Source organism: Microcaecilia unicolor, chromosome 2 (genome assembly GCF_901765095.1).
Source record: "Microcaecilia unicolor chromosome 2, aMicUni1.1, whole genome shotgun sequence".
Classification (NCBI taxonomy): Eukaryota; Metazoa; Chordata; class Amphibia; order Gymnophiona; family Siphonopidae; genus Microcaecilia; species Microcaecilia unicolor.
The window spans coordinates 127,365,921-127,384,508 of NC_044032.1; the positions used below are offsets into that span (position 1 = coordinate 127,365,921).

Consider the following 18,588-nt stretch of genomic DNA (forward strand, 5'->3'; position numbering starts at 1 on the left):
GAAACCGGAAGAGCAGAGTGAATGGACACATTCAAAGGTCCCGTATTTCTAATTCTGTGAAGTCTCTTTGAGAGACAAGAAGTTATGAACTCTGACACAGTGTGTAATGATATTCAAGAAAGTCATGTATATATAAATCCTCCTTGTTATAGATTTTCTATGCAGGTACTATAAGGTGTGAATGAGTATGGAAGATATAAGAGAACATTGTTTGTGAATAAAGGTTTTAAACACACGTGAGCAGGTTTTGAAGCACACGTGTTTAATAAAGATATTTTGTATTCAATAAGACTGGAGCTATTTAGTGATTGATATGCTGGAGATGTCAGGAGGAAAATGGGACATTTTATCATATGTGGTGAGACTGTGGGTTAATTCAGCAATTTTGGAAGGGGGGTCATAGGACTCTTGACCGAGGTTTTGGAAACCCCATTCATATACGATTCTAAATGGTGTTTGCTGGGGTAGGGAAACCAGAGAGGGGCCAAATGGGAACAAAGGCTCAAGCGAATAGGCTTGGCAGCTGCAAAATCTTTAATAGCAGCGTTCTGGAAGAAGACTGAGGGGCCCACAGTACACAATTGGATAGGGAGGATTAGGGGGCTGAAAATGATGGAAGAACTGACCGACAAACGGAGGGAGAGGTATAACCCTGAAGCTGCAGAATGGACGCATTTTGAACAGATACTGGGGAAATACTATACTGAAAGGGGGGAAGACGGGAAACAGAGTGAGGACTGAGCGAGACTGAAGTTACGGTGACTCAGGCTTGGGGGGGGGAGGGAAGGGAAGGGGAGGGGGGGAAAATGAAGGTGCCAGGGGGCTGATATTAAATACTGAAATACCGGTCTGTAATTTGTAGTCTGAGTTTAAGTATGGAGGTATTAATGTTGTACAGGCTGAGGCACTGTGTTATTGAAGATGTTTGAAGTATGTTTAATAAACTTCATAAATTAAAAAAAATAATAATATGAACAAGATAAGGTGATTCAGGAAGAATGAGTGTAAGAGGTTCCCAGTTGAATGCTGAGGGGCATTTTCAATATGATATCTAAATCTGATTTTGCACATTTTGCTGAAAATGTCCAAAAATCAAGTGGCGAACATAACGATTTTCAAACCAGAAAAACGTCTATCTTTTTATTTCAAAAAGGTCCAGTTCCTAGACATTTGGGCTCAATGCATGTTTTGGGGTTTTTTTGTGACCATTTTCAGGGGAAAAAATAGTCCAAAGGAAAAACACATAAAAACAAGTCATTGGGATGTATGGGGGGGCACTAAAATTCTTAGTAGACTGGCCACATAGACACCCCAGAAGAGCAGATCCCTGAAGAGCAGTAGGGCACCCTAGGGGACATTGCAGTAGACTCCACATAAAAGGTCCTAGATACACATCTCACGTTGCTCCTTTATATTGCATGGGGAGCCCTCCAAGGCCCAACAAAAATCTACTGTACCCAACTATACACCACTACAATAGCCCTTATTTTGATGGGCTCAACACTTTCCACCACAAGTGTGCCAGTCAGAATGGAATACAGACCTGGGTGCCCTCATCTATAAGTACACTGCACCGGTCACTAGGCTACTCCAGGGACCTGCTTGTTGCTCTAACAGAACTAGCCATAACATCTGAAGCTATCATAGAAGCTGGTTTGCACTGTTTCTTTCACATGTTTGTGGGGTGGGAGGGGGTCAGCGACCTCTGGGGGAGCAAGGGAGGAGGGGTTCATGCCTTAATCCCTACTGTGGTCATCTGGTCATTTAGGGCATCTTTCTATGATTTAGTTATGACTGAACCAGGTCTAGACCAAAACGTCTAACGTTTAGCCCTTGACATTTTTGCTTTGTTCCTTTGACAGAAAAAGGTCCAAGTTCTGGGAATGCCCATACCCCGCTCCCTACACACTCCCTTCTAATTCGGATGCACTGCAGACAAACTGCATAGAAAAACATTTTTAAATGGGTTTCAAAAATAGCGACTGGACATGTCGGCAACAAAAAAAAAAAAAGTCCATCTGCCGCTTTGTGCCAATTTTTGGATGTTTTCCTATTTCAAAAATGAGCCTCTTAATATTTATTTATTTATTTATTTATTGCATTTGTATCCCACATTATCCCACCTCTTTGCAGGCTCAATGTGGCTTACAATAGATCATGGATAGTGGAAATGAGAGGAGAATTGACATATGGTGTTACAGAAGTAGTTTGGGTAGCATGGTAATGGAAAACAAGATAATAACATGACATAAGGCATTCTTACATTGCTAGATATATGTGGGAATTTCACAAGTTTTGGTTTTTATGGTATATCTTGTCGAAGAGATGTGTCTTCAGTTGTTTGTGGAAGTTGGTCAGTTCATAGGTCGCTTTTAGGTTCCGTGGCAATGCATTCCAGAGTTGCGTGCTCACATAGGAAAAGGTTGATGCGTGCATTAGTTTATATTTGAGGCCTTTGCAGTTAGGGAAATGAAGATTAAGGAATGTGCAAGACAATCTTTTAGCATTCCTGGGTGGTAGGTCGATCAGGTCCGCCATGTAGGCTGGGGCCTCGCCATGGATGATTTTGTGTACTAGGGTGCATATCTTTAACGTGATGCGTTCATTGAGTGGTAACCAATGTAGTTTCTCTCGTAGGGGTTTTGCGCTTTCGTATTTTGGTTTTCCAAATATGAGTCTGGCTGCTGTGTTCTGGGCTATCTGGAGTTTTTTGAGAATTTGCTCTTTCATATTAGGGAAATGCAAACATAGGGGGGAAAAAAGGCTTATTAGAGTTAGATAGAACAGAAGTGGAAGTGTACCCTATCTAGGAAATGCATTTTGGAAGATGGGAATAGAAGGAAGCTGCAAGCAGCCCACACTGTAGATTCACTTCATTCTCTGGTAAGATCAAAAAGTGCAGGGGTGTAGAGAAACAATGGGAAGGGGAGTAGCCATAGAACTAAAAGTGTAAAGATATACTATATATATATATAATAGACATTTACTCCCCAAACAAGGGCAATTTATTTAAAAACTTTCTATTCTGCACGATCCTACAACTCTCGGCAGATCACAGCATAACATACATAATATAATTTTAAAAAAGGCATACACATATGCAAAGATTCTCAACTAAAACAAATCCGTCACTAAAACAATATGAAGCTTAAACACTCAGCTTTAAACCACCGTAAAAGCTTGGGCAAAAAGGAAAACCTTCAAATGTTTACTGAACTGAAGAAGTGAAGTCATATCTCTCAAATTAAAGGGCAACAAATTCCACTGCCTCGCACCCTCAATAAAAAAAAAAATAGTCGAATGGTACTCAGTTAGCCTAATATGATGAAAGGAAGGAATATCAAGCAAAAGTTTGTCTGAAGAACGCAATGCACGAGCAGGCTGATAGAACTTCAAAGAACTAGCCACAGAAACTAGCACATCGTTGCTTAAAGCCTTAAAAATCAGCAAGATTTTTAAACCTGATTCTCCACTGGATGGGTAAACCAGTGCAGCTCCTTAAGTACTGGTGTAATATATGAGCCAAGCAAAAGGTATCTGTGAGCAAATAAGCAGCATTTTAAGCAATTTTTAAAGGACAGATCTTACCTAGAGGTAACCCAAGATACAATACATTACAGTAATCAAACAAGGGAGTGATCACACACTGCAGTACAGACCTAAGTTATTGGGTGACAACCAGGGGCGTATCTGCGTGGGGCCACAGGGGCCTGGGCCCCCGCAGATTTCGCCCTGGCCCCCCTCCCCGCCGTCAACCCTCCCCCACTGCTTACTTTTGCTGGCGGGGGGCCCCAACCCCCGCCAGCCGAGGTCCAACCCGAAGTCTTCACATTTCGTCTTCCTCCGTGGCCATGCTGCAAGGAAGTAACACTGCAGTGCTGATTCGTTGAATCCAGTTCGGAGTCTGACGTCGCAGCACGTTGTACGCGCGTACAACGTGCTGCGACGTCAGACTCCGAACTGGATTCAACGAATCAGCACTGCAGCGTTACTTCCTTGCAGCATGGCCACGGAGGAAGATGAAATGTGAAGACTTCGGGTCGGACCTCGGCTGGCGGGGGTTGGGGCCCCCCGCCAGCAAAAGTAAGCAGCGGGGAAGGGTTGACGGCGGGGAGGGGGGTGGAGAGAGGCGGCGGCGGCGGGGGGGGGGGGGGGAAGGGAGGCAAAAATGTGCCCCCCCCTCTCTGGCCCCCCCCTACCGCCGGATTCCAGATACGCCCCTGGTGACAACTACTACTTCAGCCGCTTAATCAAACGTAATTTGAAAAAACCCTTCTGAACAGATGCACATATCTGAGTTGAAAATGACAAATCAGAATCCAACCGAACCTCAAAATACTTTAAGCTCCGCACAATGGGAATTTTCAAAGAATCAAATGGGTTTCTGAAACCAAAGAAGGGGAAGTCTTACCAGACAAAAATAAAATCTGCGATTTAGAAACAGACAACTGAAAATGATTAGCATCAATCCAAGCCCTCATGGACTGCAAAGTAACTCAATTGTTTTTATTCAAGTGCTGATACAAGATAGAGGGCTAGACAAATGTCCCAATTTTAATAAGGGGGAGGGGGGAGATATTAATAGTGTGATAAATGAAAGAGTAGATAGATTGGGGGGGGAAGGGGAAGGGAGGATGGGGGAGAGGAGTTTTGCACTTCTTAAAGAATTTTTTTATGGATAAGTGATGAGCTCAGCAGATGTTAAAAAGAAATTATACCTGTTTTCATTATCTCACAACACATATTCCTGAACTGATTTATTTCTAATATGTCCCAAGTTATATAAGGTAATAAACTATTAAATTTGACAAATTGTTTGGTCAGATCATGCCTCGTTAATCTTGGCTATAAAAGGTGGAAAGAGCACGAGATGGGAAACAAAGTTTAGAAATTCAATAACTCACTTCTGACAAATCCATAATTTATAAAAGAAAAGGAGGATCTCCTTAAGAAATTTATTGAAAATGAATGATACAGGGGAAATGAAAGTAGAAGTAGTATGGGAATGCATCAAAAGCTGTGGCAAAGGACAAGTGCGTGGAATTTGGAGTGAAAGTGAAGAATAAAACAAACACCACTAACATCACTGTAAGGGGAGTTAGAACTAGAACAATATCATAGATCAAATCAAACAAAGCAATTAGCTGATAAAATACAAAAGGTCAGAGCACAAATCAACATCCTTAGCAATCAGGTAGAATATATATATAGGAATAAAACGCAACAGCATTATATCTTGGAAAGGGGGAGGGAATACAGCAAGAGAGAAAGAAAGTTACTCCTGAATAAATTATGCATAATTCAAAATACAGCAGCTAGACTGATATATTCTAAATCCAAATTTGATCATGTGACTCCATTGTTCTCTGAGTTGCACTGGTTGACGGCTGAGGCCCGAATTAAATTTAAAGTCTGTAGCTTGATTTTTAAGACATTTGCTGGAGATGTCCCTGATAATCTTCCCCTATTAATTAATGTTCTGGGTAATTTTTTGAGAACTCATAATATCGAGCATTTGCTTTTGTCTTTTCCATCTTATAAAAGGTATACGCTATAAGAGATTGTAAGCAGGATCTTTTTGTTGCTTTGTGGCTGCACATGGAATGCTTTACCTTTGCACACTCGACATAATTCATCTTAGAAAAAAACGTGAAAACTTGGCTTTTTTGAAAAACTAATGTTTTATATGGTGTGTGCTGTTTTTTTATGATTTGTTATTGTTGATGTCTGTAACCCCGCCTTGAACCTAGTGTTATAGGGATTTTGCACAATGTTTTCTGATACACATAAAAGAATTTACTGGCACATAATTATAAAATATTTACTGACCTGGGCAGTTTCAGTCATTTTTTGTTCGAAATCCAATTTAGCTGCAGCATATTTTTCAACAGAGAGTTTATAAGTGTCTGTAGCTTTCTTTACTTTTAGCCCCACCTATACAACAGAAAGATTACAGAAAAGGACTAAATTACTACATATTTGTTTTGCTAAAGAAAGGATGGTTATGAACAAGCTTTGCTTTGAAAATAAACCAAACATTTCTTCCCTATATGGCAGAATACCTCCTTAGTGGTAGTACCTAGTGCTCATCATGCCATTTTGAATTTGCGGCACTGATCCAGGTGGCAGTGGAGGAGAAGGATTGTTGCCACATGGGTTCCACAGACCCATCACTGAAGACCCCAGGTAAGTCCCAGATGAGGAATCAGATATTGGAGGAGGGTAGGGCTTTGAGGGGACATGGAATTTTGGTTGGAGGGGCAGGATTTAGGGAAGGGGACAAGTGAATTATCTCAAAGACTCAATTCTGCACTAGGCTATGGTAGTGTCATGGGGGAGGGGGGGTTCAGGGGTGTTTGGAGCATCAGGTTTCTGTTGAGAGGATTGGGGAGATAGGAGGCAGGTGTGTGTTGGAGGGGTGATTGGGGAGATAGGGGTCTGAGCCACTGCACTGCCAGTGACAACGCGCTGCGCTATGGGACTGCTGTTAGCACAGCTGAACTTACTGCCTCCTCTTGAGGTAGGGCTTTCCAATGCATTATTGACCATTGGGACAGCTAGCACACAGTAAAGACCTGTGCACTAGCTGTCACAGTCAGCCACATCTCCTCCCGCCCCTTACATGCCCAGACCTGGCCCACTCCTGCATTAAGAAACTAACGCAGCACTTTAAATATAAAGGATCCTGTTTAGTGCTGAATACAGAAACACGGGCCTGTGCAGCTTTCTACCGCACTGGCAACGTCATATCAGCTGCTTAATGTAACTGAGTAAAAGGGCCCCTTACATAACTACCTTAAATTACAAGCATATTCTTGCTTATTTGCAATGCTAACACTAGGAGTCATAGCCCCCATTTTGATAGCACTCCCACCCCATCCAGTAGACTATCAGAAATACCCCATAGATAAGTTCTGGAAGGAGAGTTTGGGAATTGATCCCATAGTGGAGGAGTGGCCTAGTGGTTAAGGTGGTGGACTTTGGTCCTGGGGAACTGAGGAACTGAGTTCGATTCCCGGCACAGGCAGCTCCTTGTGACTCTGGGCAAGTCACTTAACCCTCCACTGCCCGCCGCATTGAGCCTGCCATGAGTGGGAAAGCGCGGGGTACAAATGTAACAAAAATAAAATAAAATAATTGGGGGGGGGCTTGGATCTGGGGGTCGAGACCGACATGGGGGTTGTGTCTTGGGTGGGATGGGTGATGCTTTTTGGTTTATGTCTTGGGGAAGTCAGTGACCATTGAGTGGGGGCTGTGAGGCTTTGCTGGTGAACAGGATGTCTCTTTTTTAAGCATTAGGTCCCATATTAAATGCAATCAGCAGATAGTACATTCATGGCACTAACTTCTGGTGCGTTAAACATAGGTAGGTGCAAAACAAGTGTGCCCTGTAACTGTAGGACCTTTACTGACTACGAAACTAACAGTTAACATAGAACCTTTGCATTTACCGACCTTAGGTTTTGTATTTAAGGTGCAGTTAAGTGCAAAAAACCTTCCACTCGTTAGTAAACATTTCCTTATCTCTCAACTAGCACAGCTAGGGCAGGATGGTGAAAGCAAAGTTACTTACCTGTAGCAGGTGTTCTCCGAAGTCAGCAAGTCAAGTTTAAATAACCATGTGGGTGACATCTACCCATTCCACTCCACTCATTATTTTATAGACATCTATCTTATCTCCCCTCAGCCATCTTTTCTCCAAACTGAAGAGCCCTAGCCACTTTAGCCTATCCTCATAGGAAAGTCGTCCCATCCCCTTTATCATTTTTGTCGCCCTTCTCTGTACTTTTTCTAATTCCTCTAGATCTTTTTTGAGATGCGGTGACCAGAATTGAACACAATATTCGAGGTGCAGTTGCACCATAGAGCAATACAAAGGCATTATAACGTCCTCATTTTTGTTTTGCATTCCTTTACTAATAATACCTAACATTCTATTTGCTTTCTTAGCCGCTGCCGCACACTAAGCAGAGGGTTTCAACATATCATCAACGATAAGGCCTAGATCCCTTTCCTGGTCGGTGACTCCTAATGTGGAACCTTGCATTATCTATCTACTATAATAAAACTCACCCTCAACGTTCTGAAGACAACGTTCTGAAGTCACTCAGTCACTCACTGAAGGGTTCATGGATTCATGGTGGTGAAGCCACAACACTGACCATGTCTCTCTGCCCCGCCATCGCATGACGGACCAATCAGAAAAAACACCCTCAACATTCTGAAACACAAAGGACCATCACAACACCGTTCCCAGGCAACACTAGGCAACGTAAGACGGACCAATCAGAGGAAACTACGTGACAATAAGGGAGGAGCATTCCCCAGCAGAATGGCTCATTATCTGTGCAGCACGGAGAGCACAGAACCTCCACTGGAACGAGAGAAGAATATTCCTGCTGTGGGTATGTGCAAAAATAGACCGGGGGGGGGGGGGGGGGGGGGGGGGGGGGGGAGAAATTTTTAAATGCCTAATGCCAGTACTGAAGAGTGCCAGAGGGCCTATAGCACAGACTATATTTGGGATCGCTTGACATGGAATCAGAGGAGCCGGAAAACAACGTGCCCGTCACCATCTGGGACGTGGGAGAACAGGACAAGCTGCGGCCCAGCTGGAAGGATTACCCGCGACCCAGCCAGCAGCAAACAGCGACCAAGGAAGAGGGAGGAGTACTCCTTCCCTGCCTAGGAATCGCTGGAGACTGGCTGCCAAACTAACGAAACAACCACACACCGACGCACCACCTCCATCATTCGAAAGGCATCCACTCTTTCTTCAACAGAAATGCAAACTAATAATACAAAACAAACAAAGAATACATGGTTTCTCAGGCGGCTGCAGGTAACTCCCCACCCCCTTCCTCTTCCCCTTTTGCCGAAGCGGCCAAGGACGTGCCCAACCATCCCCAGCCTCAGGCAAGCTGTCTCCCACCTCGGGGATTCCCCGAGCACCCGGAAAAAGACGGCGCTGATTCCTGCAGCGCATAAATGTTCCAGCATTCCCCTGCAGCCGGTCTGAAATGGACCAAACATACCGGATCACCCCCCGAAGGCCCGAGACCGTGCTCTTCTCCCTTCCGCCAACTTAAAACAACCATCCCCGTCCTCAGGCAAGCCGTCACCCACCTCCAGGATGCCCAGAACCCCAGCCCAATGGAAAAAGATGGCGCTGCTTCCAACAGCACATTTCTCTTCCAGCATTCCCCTACAGCAGCCCTGAAATGGCCAAAAAATACCGACAAAGAAAGTGCTCCTTTACCTTCCGCCCATCTAAAACAACACTGCTGCCTCAGCACAACACAAAAAAAAAACATGGAAAAAAAAAAAAAACAACAGTCAACAAAGGCTGACCCCCCTACAACCACATTTACATTTCACCAACAGAAAGACCCCCCCTCCACAAACCTCTTTGACAGACAAAACCACACACACACACAATACAACAGAAACACACCCTCAAAGCCACACACCAATCCAACCCACTTTGCCAGCACAGCACAGCACATCCCCCAACCCCCAAGCAAAAAACAAAACAAAACAAAAAAAAGACACATCAACAACCTGCACACACACCGCACCCTCACACACTCACACACACACACACAAAATAACTCTGTGACACATACACACACACACACACACAAAAAAAACCACATGCTAGCGCCCGTTTCATTGGTTTCGGAAACGGGCCTTTTTTACTAGTGTAGCTATAATTCGGGTTCCTCTTTCCCACATGCATCACTTTGCACTTGCTCACATTAAACATCATCTGCCACTTAGATGCCCAGTCTTCCAGTCTCGTAAGGTCCTCTTGTAATTTTCCACAATCCTCTTGCAATTTAACAACTTTGAATAACTTTGTGTCATCAGCAAATTTAATTATCTCACTAGTTACTCCCATCTCTAGAGCATTTATAAATATGTTAAAAAGCAGCAGTCCCAGCACAGACCCCAGGGGAACCCAAACTATCTACCCTTTTCCATTGAGAATACTGACCATTTAACCCTACTCTCCGTTTTCTATCTTTCAACTGCTTTTGAATCCACAATAGGACACTACCTCCTATCCCATGAGTCTCCAATTTCCTCTGGAGTGTTTCATTGGGTACTTTGTCAAATGCCTTTTGAAAATCCAGATACACAATATCAGCCAGTTTACCTTTATCTACATGTTTGTTCACCCCTTCAAAGAAATGTAATAGATTGGTGAGGCAAGATTTCCCTTCAATAAATCCATGTTGGATTTGTCTCATTAATCCATGCTTTTGAATATGCTCTGTAATTTTGTTCTTTATAATAATCTCTACCATTTTGCCCGGCACTGACATCAAGCTCACCGGTCTACAATTTCCCAGATCACATCTGGAACCTTTTTTAAAAATCGGCGTTACATTGGCCACCCTCCAATCTTCCAGAACCATGCTTGATTTTAAAGATAAATTACATATTACTAACAATAGTTCCGCAAGTTCATTTTCCAATTCTATCTGTACTCTGGGATTAATACCATCTGGTTCAGGAAATCTGCTACTCTTCAATTTGTCAAATTGCGCCATTATATCCTCCAGGTTTACAGAGATTTTGTTTAGTTTTTCTGACTCTTCAGATTTGAATACCATTTCTGGCACCGGTACCTCTCCCAAATCTTCCTTGGTGAAAACCGAAGCAAAGAATTCATTTAATCTCTCCGCTTTGGCTTTGGCTTCCCTGATTGCCCCTTTTACCCCTCGGTCATCTAGCGATCCAACCGATTCTTTTGCCGGCTTCTTGCTTTTAATAAACCTAAAAAAATAGAGAAGCATTAACCCCCTTCAAATCCAGAATGAATAAGAAAGTACTCGCTTTCTTGGTAACCACAAAGTAAATTAAGTAGCTTCCCAGACTGTTCCTGTACAGGCACCAGCTCAATGGCTCCCAACTGGATTAGAAAGTTCCAGCAGAAATACACCTGGGTGGAGAACTGAAATTCCACATGAAGAAGCAGAAGTAAGGGGATAGCGGGAAAATGACTAAGTCACTTGGCTTCCATGCCGCACAATTAGAAGATGCACTTATTTCCTGATACTGGAAATATTGTTTCAAAGGTCTTTCTCAAGACCAATCCTTTGTACTATCGACTGGAAAGATTTGATATTGGAGACTTTGCAACCCATTTATGGTTAGACTCCTGAAGAAGGTCGTAGGTCAAAACACAGTACTATGTTTCCATGGGGGGGGGGGGGGGGAGAAGAGTGTCAGCCATGCCGTGAACTAGAACTGCTCCCTCTTCTTTAATCAAACCACCCCCCACCAAGTCCAGCATCGCTTTTTCTTCTTCCTCCCCTTCCCCCCAGTCCATCAAACCTGTTTCTGTAGCAGCCTCTGCAACGATAACAGGCCTGAGCCAGCGCCGGATCCTTCTCTCTGTCATGTCCCACTCTCACATACAAAGGAAGTTATGTCGGGGGTGGGCGTGGCAGAGGGAAGGATCCGGTGCCAGATCAGGCAGCCTCTTATCATTGCAGGGGCCATTACATAAACAGGCTTGACAGACCATGGGAAGGGAAGGGAGAAGAGAAAGCGATGCTAGACTCGCGAAGGTGGGGGGAGAGGACTGAGGGAAGAAGGAGGTGCTGGACTCAGGCCGGGGGCTGACAGAAAAAGAAGGCGTAGTGCTGAACTCACGGAGGGGGCTGAGGGAACAAGGGGGGAAAGGTGCTGGACTCACGGAGGGGGCTGAGGGAACAAGGGGGGAAAGCTGCTAGACTCACGGAGGGGGCTGAGGGAACAAGGGGGGAAAGCTGCTAGACTCACGGAGGGGGCTGAGGGAACAAGGGGGGAAAGCTGCTAGACTCACGGAGGGGGCTGAGGGAACAAGGGGGGAAAGCTGCTAGACTCACGGAGGGGGCTGAGGGAACAAGGGGGGAAAGCTGCTAGACTCACGGAGGGGGCTGAGGGAACAAGGGGGGAAAGCTGCTAGACTCACGGAGGGGGCTGAGGGAACAAGGAGGGAAAGCTGCTAGACTCACGGAGGGGGCTGAGGGAACAAGGGGGGAAAGCTGCTAGACTCACGGAGGGGGCTGAGGGAACAAGGGGGGAAAGCTGCTAGACTCACGGAAGGGGCTGAGGGAACAAGGGGGGAAAGCTGCTAGACTCACGGAAGGGGCTGAGGGAACAAGGGGGGAAAGCTGCTAGACTCACGGAGGGGGCTGAGGGAACAAGGGGGGAAAGCTGCTAGACTCACGGAGGGGGCTGAGGGAACAAGGGGGGAAAGCTGCTAGACTCACGGAGGGGGCTGAGGGAACAAGGGGGGAAAGCTGCTAGACTCACGGAGGGGGCTGAGGGAACAAGGGGGGAAAGCTGCTAGACTCACGGAGGAGGCTAAGGGAACAAGGGGGGAAAGTTGCTAGACTCATGGAGGATAGGGTTACCATTTTGTGTCCTCTGAAAAAGAGGACACATGTCACGCCCCCCTACCCCGCCCCCGCCCCGCCTCATGCCCCGCCCCTGCCACGCCCCCTTCAGGTCCGGGTTCCGCCCCTATTCCCCCCCCCCCCGTCACATAGTCCCCTCCCCCCCATCACATACCCCCCCCCTCACTTACTGTCTAGCCCTGGTGGTCTAGTAGCGTCTTCTCTTCGGGGCAGGAAAGAGCCCCCTCTTTCCTGCCCGGAGCGCTGCCTGCCCTTGCCTGCTGCATCCTCCTCGGTATGGCTGGGGATTCAAAATGGCCACCGAGAGTTGAAGCGGCCTCGCGAGAGTTCAACTCTCGGCGGCCATTTTGAATCCCCAGCCAGACCGAGAAGGATGATAGACAGGGGAGGCAGCGCTCCGGGCAGGAAAGAGGGGGCTCTTTCCTGCCCCGAAGACGTCACTAGACCACCAGGGAACATGGTAAGGAAGGGGAGGGGAGGGGACGGGAGACCACGTGCCGATCGCCCGCCCACCGCACGCACGCGCCTGCCCGCACCCGCGCCCACGTTTGTCCAGAAATCCGGACAAACGTGGGCGGGGGCAAAATCCGCCGGACGCCCCGGACATGCCCTCAAAAAGAGGACATGTCCGGGGAAATTCGGACGTATGGTAACCCTAATGGAGGAGGCTGAGGGAACAAGGGGGAAAGTTGCTGGATTCATGGAGAAGGCTAAGGGAAGAAGGGGAAAAGTTGTTGGATTCATGGAGAAGGCTGAGGGAACATGAGGGAAAGTTGCTGGACTAATGGTGGGGCTGAGGGAAGAAGGAGAGGTTCTGGATTCAAAGGGGGGTGGGCTTAGGGAAGAAAAGGGTCCAGGACTCGTAGGGGAGAAGGGAGATGTGCTGAACTCATGGTGGGGGGGAAAGGGAGGGAATGGGACAGGTGCTGGACCTGCAGAGGTAGAGGGATAGGAGAGATGCCAGACTATGGGGGATGCTGGGCAGAGAGGGAGATGGCAGACCGTAGTGGGAGGAAGAGAGTGGGTAAGAGAAGGGATGCTGGACCCACAGGAGATGAAGGTACACAAACCCTGATGCTGTGCTCCTTCCCGGGTTGTGTAGGCAATAAACCACACTTAGCAGGCTTTCACTTTTGGTGTGCAGTTTGCCGAATATACAACCTGGGAAGGTGCATGGCATTGGGTTATGTGTAACTGAGTCTCCTGGCACCAGGCTGGGTTTCCTGAATAGGCTCTCCTCTCCGAGCCACTCACTTTTGGTGGGCAGTTTGCCGAATATACAACCTGGGAAGGTGCATGGCAATGGGTTATGTGTAGCTGAGTCTCCTGGCACCAGGCTGGGTTTCCTGAATAAGCTCTCCTCTCCGAGCCACTGCCCTGCTGAACACTAAAACTTTTTTGAGGGGTGGGGAAGGGAGAGAGAGAGAAAGGACAGGGAGCTGCTGGACTATAAGGGGGAATGGGAGAGACAGGGGACATGGATTTGCTGCAGAATAGGAGTGAAGGGGAAGGGAGAGGAGACAGGGACTTGCTGGACCATAATGAGGAAAGGGGAAAGACAGGGGAGTTGCTGGAACATAATGTTGGAGGAGAGATGGTGGGGGCAGAGAGATGTTGGGCTAAAAGGGTGTAAGAAGGGAGAGGGAAGGAAGATACTTGGCACGTTGGAGAAACCATGGGGGTTCTCAAGGAGATGAGTAAGAGGAGGATAGTAAGTACAGAGGGTAGAATTATACTGATAGGGAGTAGATGAGAGAGAAGGGAACAGAAGGCCAGGGAAGGAGTGAGACAAGAGAAGAGAATGAGAGAAGGAGATGAAAATTTGATAGATACTGAAAGTGAAATATAAGTGGAAGTCTGAAGAGCGAGAAGGTGAAATTTAAGGGGAGAGACGGAAAAAAGAGACAGAGGAAATATATCAGAGACACATCGTGAGGGAATAGAAAAAGATAAGAGGAAAGTTGAGTAAGGACAAATGGACCGTACTCGCTGGAAAAATAGCAGAGGACAGACAGGAAAACAGAAGAGAAGAAACTGGGACCAACATGCTTGGAAAAATAAAGTACTCAGACAACAAAGGTAGGAAAAAAGTGCATTACTTTGAATTTATTTGGTGGAATATGTTAGCTTTGGGAAATGTGCATCATGGATGTCTTTGGGGGGGTGGGGGGGTTCCTTTCAGTACAAGAGGAAATGTTTTTCTGTTTTTATTTCTTCTTATGTTGTGGTACACACCTAGTTTGATTTCTTGGGCTTTCCAGTTCAATTTTTGTCTTTATATTTCTAGTTTGTGATCCCTTTTTCCATAATTCAATGGTACTAAGTCATTTAGACTATTGCAATGGACTTCTTGCTGGCTGTAAAGAACAAATCATCAAAAAACTTCAAACAGCCCAAAACACTGCAGCCAGACTTATATATGGAAAAACAAAATATGAACGTGCCAAACTCCTAAGAGAAAAGGTACACTGGCTTCCTGTTAAAGAACGTATAATGTTCAAAGTATGCACTCTGGTGCATAAAATAATTCACGGAGATGCCCCGGCCTACATGTTAGACCTTATTGATTTACCACCCAGGAATGCTAAAAGATCAGCACGCACATTCCTGAATCTTCACTTCCCCAGCTGTAAAGGTTTAAAATACAGATTAATACATGCATCCAGTTTTTCATACATGAGTTCGCAGCTGTGGAATGCTTTACCATTTAACCTGAAAATAGTTCACGACCTAATTAACTTCCGCAAAGCACTGAAGACTCACCTCTTTAACAAGACATACCATAATGACTCATAATAGGAACTGTAATGCACCATCACTTACTTAATATTTAAAATATTTTCGCCTTATACCGGATTGTTTACTATTACTATGTCATCCACGTCCTATATGTAATACCATCTGAATGTTTTCTCTTTTTACCTGATTGTTTATTATGTCATCCATGCTTTCTTTATAATACCAACTAGCCATTAAGCCCGTAACAATGGGCTAGTTTTTTGTTTTCCTATGGCCTCCCCCCGTCCACCAACCCTGCTCTCTCCCCTGCCCTCCCCCCAGCGTCTGTTACCCTCAGTTCCGCCCCCTCCTTCCCTCCCTGCTCCCTCCTCCTCCGATTTCCACGCCCATGTCGAAGCCCTCCTCCCTATTGGGCTGTACTGCTGGTGGAGGCGGGGCTTAGACTTCTACACTCTCAGCGTTCCAGACTCTACTGCGCATTTGCAGGTGAGTCGGTCACGTGCCGTTTATATGTTTGATTGTATCTGTATTCTGGAATGGCGTAAGCTACGGTGGAAAATTGTAAGCCACATTGAGCCTGCAAATAGGTGGGAAAATGTGGGATACAAATGCAACAAATAAATAAATAATTGGTGTGTGAGCGAGGTGTAGTATTCTGTTGGTAAATAGTTTCTGCGTAGAACTCTGTAGCAGTGCCACTTGTTCTGTTTTACTAGTAGTAGGTGTACTGGTATTCTAGGGCCCCGTGTAATATTTGTAGTGCTGCCTGTCCTTAAGTAGGGTTCTTGTTGTTTAAATCATAAGAATTAGTGCTACTGTTCTATGGTAGATTTGCTACATTGATGTTGTGTTTTGTTTTCTTCAGATTTTGTGTTATTTTCACAATGTGCCTGGTAGTGGAGAAACGTATTTAGCTATTACTGAGATAAGGTTAGAATCAGAATCTTTTTAAAATTCTTGTATGGTAACTTCCATGGAGAAAATGTGTACTTGTGATCTGCACCTATTGTTTGGGGGGAGATAGGGTTTTAGTGGATGCAAAACATATCTACATTTAATATATAAGAACGGACATTCTGTATCAGACCAAAGGCCCATGAGGGTCATATATGCAGTGTGTCATAGATGCGAGCATCGTTCAATGACATTCTAGGCTCTGCTTCCTATGCATTGCTACTTTGTCCCTTTCCTTTGCTTATGAGCAGGGAGGAGAAAAATGATACTTCACTTTCTACCAGTATCATATATATTTACTGATTTACTATCATAATTGTCAATATTTTTAAAATTCAGCTCTATAGCTTTTGTGAACAAAATACATATGTAAACACAAATGTTATGACTTCACAATTTAGATTTTCAAGACACAGTCCCAGTCCTTCACATTTATAAAATATAATAAATTTAAAAGTAGAAAATACCACCAAATGACCACAGATTTTCCTAGGCCAGACTTATCTGATAGCCTGTGAACCAAAGTGTCATGCTCTTCTTTTGAATAAAAAATATATTTAGCAGTTCCAGGATGAGAATCGGTTCTTAAAGGAAACCCACAATATGCATAAAAACATGACATAATTTGGCACACAAACTGCAAAATTACCTTTTCTATTTCTCTTTGTGTGGCAGCTTCCTTTTTTAAACGTTCTTGTTCTACACATTTAGCGTTATAAATTTCCTTGTATTTCTGTAGGGCTTGAGTAATACTCTGAATATTCTGAACAGCTTCAAGAGTTCCTGCCACATCTTCTTTTGTCTGCAAAACATCAGATTTATCACCATACCAATTAGAACTGTACTGAAATACATTATTTATAACTGTAGGACTTTACATATAAATAAAAAGAAAACCAACCTTTTTATGGGCTTTCAGTTGATCGTCTCCATACTTCTGAACTTCTTTGATTAGTTCCTGTAATTTCCGAACAAGTTCTAAATGGCAACTAGCTAATTTTTCTGTAGAAGTTTTAAAAATATCCCAAACTGGTCCAAACGTCCTGTATCAGAAGAAATACACTGGTCAAAAGAACATTTTCATAAGACACCAATTTAATATTAGATCAAAGGAAGACCAACTTACCCGAGCTGTGTATAATTACTTGCTGATTTGGAAAGTTTTATCATTGATCTTGAATATGCTTCTTCTATTGTAGACCTATTAAATCAAAAATGTTGGTATAATACAATGTATTAACTTTAGAAGCCTTAAAAACACTTTTCATGTTTTTGAGGATAAAGGGGAAGAGGTTCAATGAGAGATCATGCAGTTAAGAAATCAGAAAATGGGCAATAAACTCAAATGCAATTAATCTACTGCACGTTTCACCTGCTAGGTTGTCAGAGTGTATTTATTCCAAATTAGTAACTAATTTGACTAATTTGCAAATTGTATGTTTCCTGTGATGTACCCTCCTGGCTAGCAGGTTTATGTTCTTACCTTGAAAACAAGTTGCTCAGCATAGCAATTTATGCAGCAGCAAAGCAAGGAATGCCCCCCCCCCCCCCCCCCCAGTCAAGGAATTAATGCATCTTGCGACATCACAGGGATCATAGCAAACAGATGCAGCCAGATGACTAGGTAGAAAAATTAGATATTTAGACAAAACATTCTTCTTACTTAGTAATAACCATTTATATTGCCCTTGAACGTGCTTGAATGCAATATGTAAACCGCTTTGATTGTACCACAGAAAGGCAGTATATACAAATATATATTTTCTAGCAAAAACAAAGAAAATAAGCAGCTCAGAAGAAACATTAATTAGGTCAGTTTAAGACAGCTGTGGAAATGCTTGGGGTACGTTTAAAGGAAGGGGAGACAGAAAAAAAAAACAGGATTTGCTTAGACTCAGGCTAAGAGCAAACAGGCCCCTAGACTGTCTACCTTAGTACATAATTGATTCAGTAAACATTATTCCATTATGCCAGAAAATACATGTGCATTCCTGCACATCCTTACGTATGTAAAGGCTAGACTTGGATATTCCATTTAAAACACGTCCTATGTAAAAAGTGGTTTCATATCCACTAAAAGGGCAAATTTATAAATAGGCGCCCTGTGACTATGCATATCTTTGTGCGCATAAAAACAAGGAAAAGAAGCACTTACGTGGTCGAGGCATGGTCAGGACATAAGCGGGCTTCCAGTTAAACACCTGATTTACAGAATACTGTAAGTCAAATGATTTTGAGCCACATTTAGGCACCCACATTACACAAGGTCTATAGTTAGTGTAACTGTGGGCATGTAAATATAAGGTGCAACGATACCAGATTATGGCAGTATTCTTTAACGGAATCTAGAAGCCCAGATGCCTCACAACAGAACCAGCCTTCCCAGTCACTACTAACCAACAATGACTTTGCCACTTACTTTGCCAACAAAATTAAAGGTCTCCAATCAGGAACCACAGACAGTCCCATTAAAGATCCTTCC

General features: G+C 44.4%; 1 protein-coding gene across 3 annotated transcripts in view; it reads right to left on the bottom strand.

Annotated features, from left to right (window-relative positions):
• The window catches only part of FCHO2 (FCH and mu domain containing endocytic adaptor 2), a 458,555-nt gene that overhangs the window by 390,588 nt on the left and 49,379 nt on the right, over positions 1-18,588 (bottom strand). For all 3 annotated transcript variants that reach the window (XM_030193298.1, XM_030193297.1, XM_030193296.1), the window contains exons 3-6: positions 17,233-17,307; positions 17,008-17,149; positions 16,756-16,908; positions 5,830-5,934 (exon numbers count right to left, since the gene is read on the bottom strand). In XM_030193298.1, coding sequence (XP_030049158.1) covers positions 5,830-5,934; positions 16,756-16,908; positions 17,008-17,149; positions 17,233-17,307 — 475 coding nt within the window. The remainder of the gene's footprint in view (positions 1-5,829; positions 5,935-16,755; positions 16,909-17,007; positions 17,150-17,232; positions 17,308-18,588) is intronic.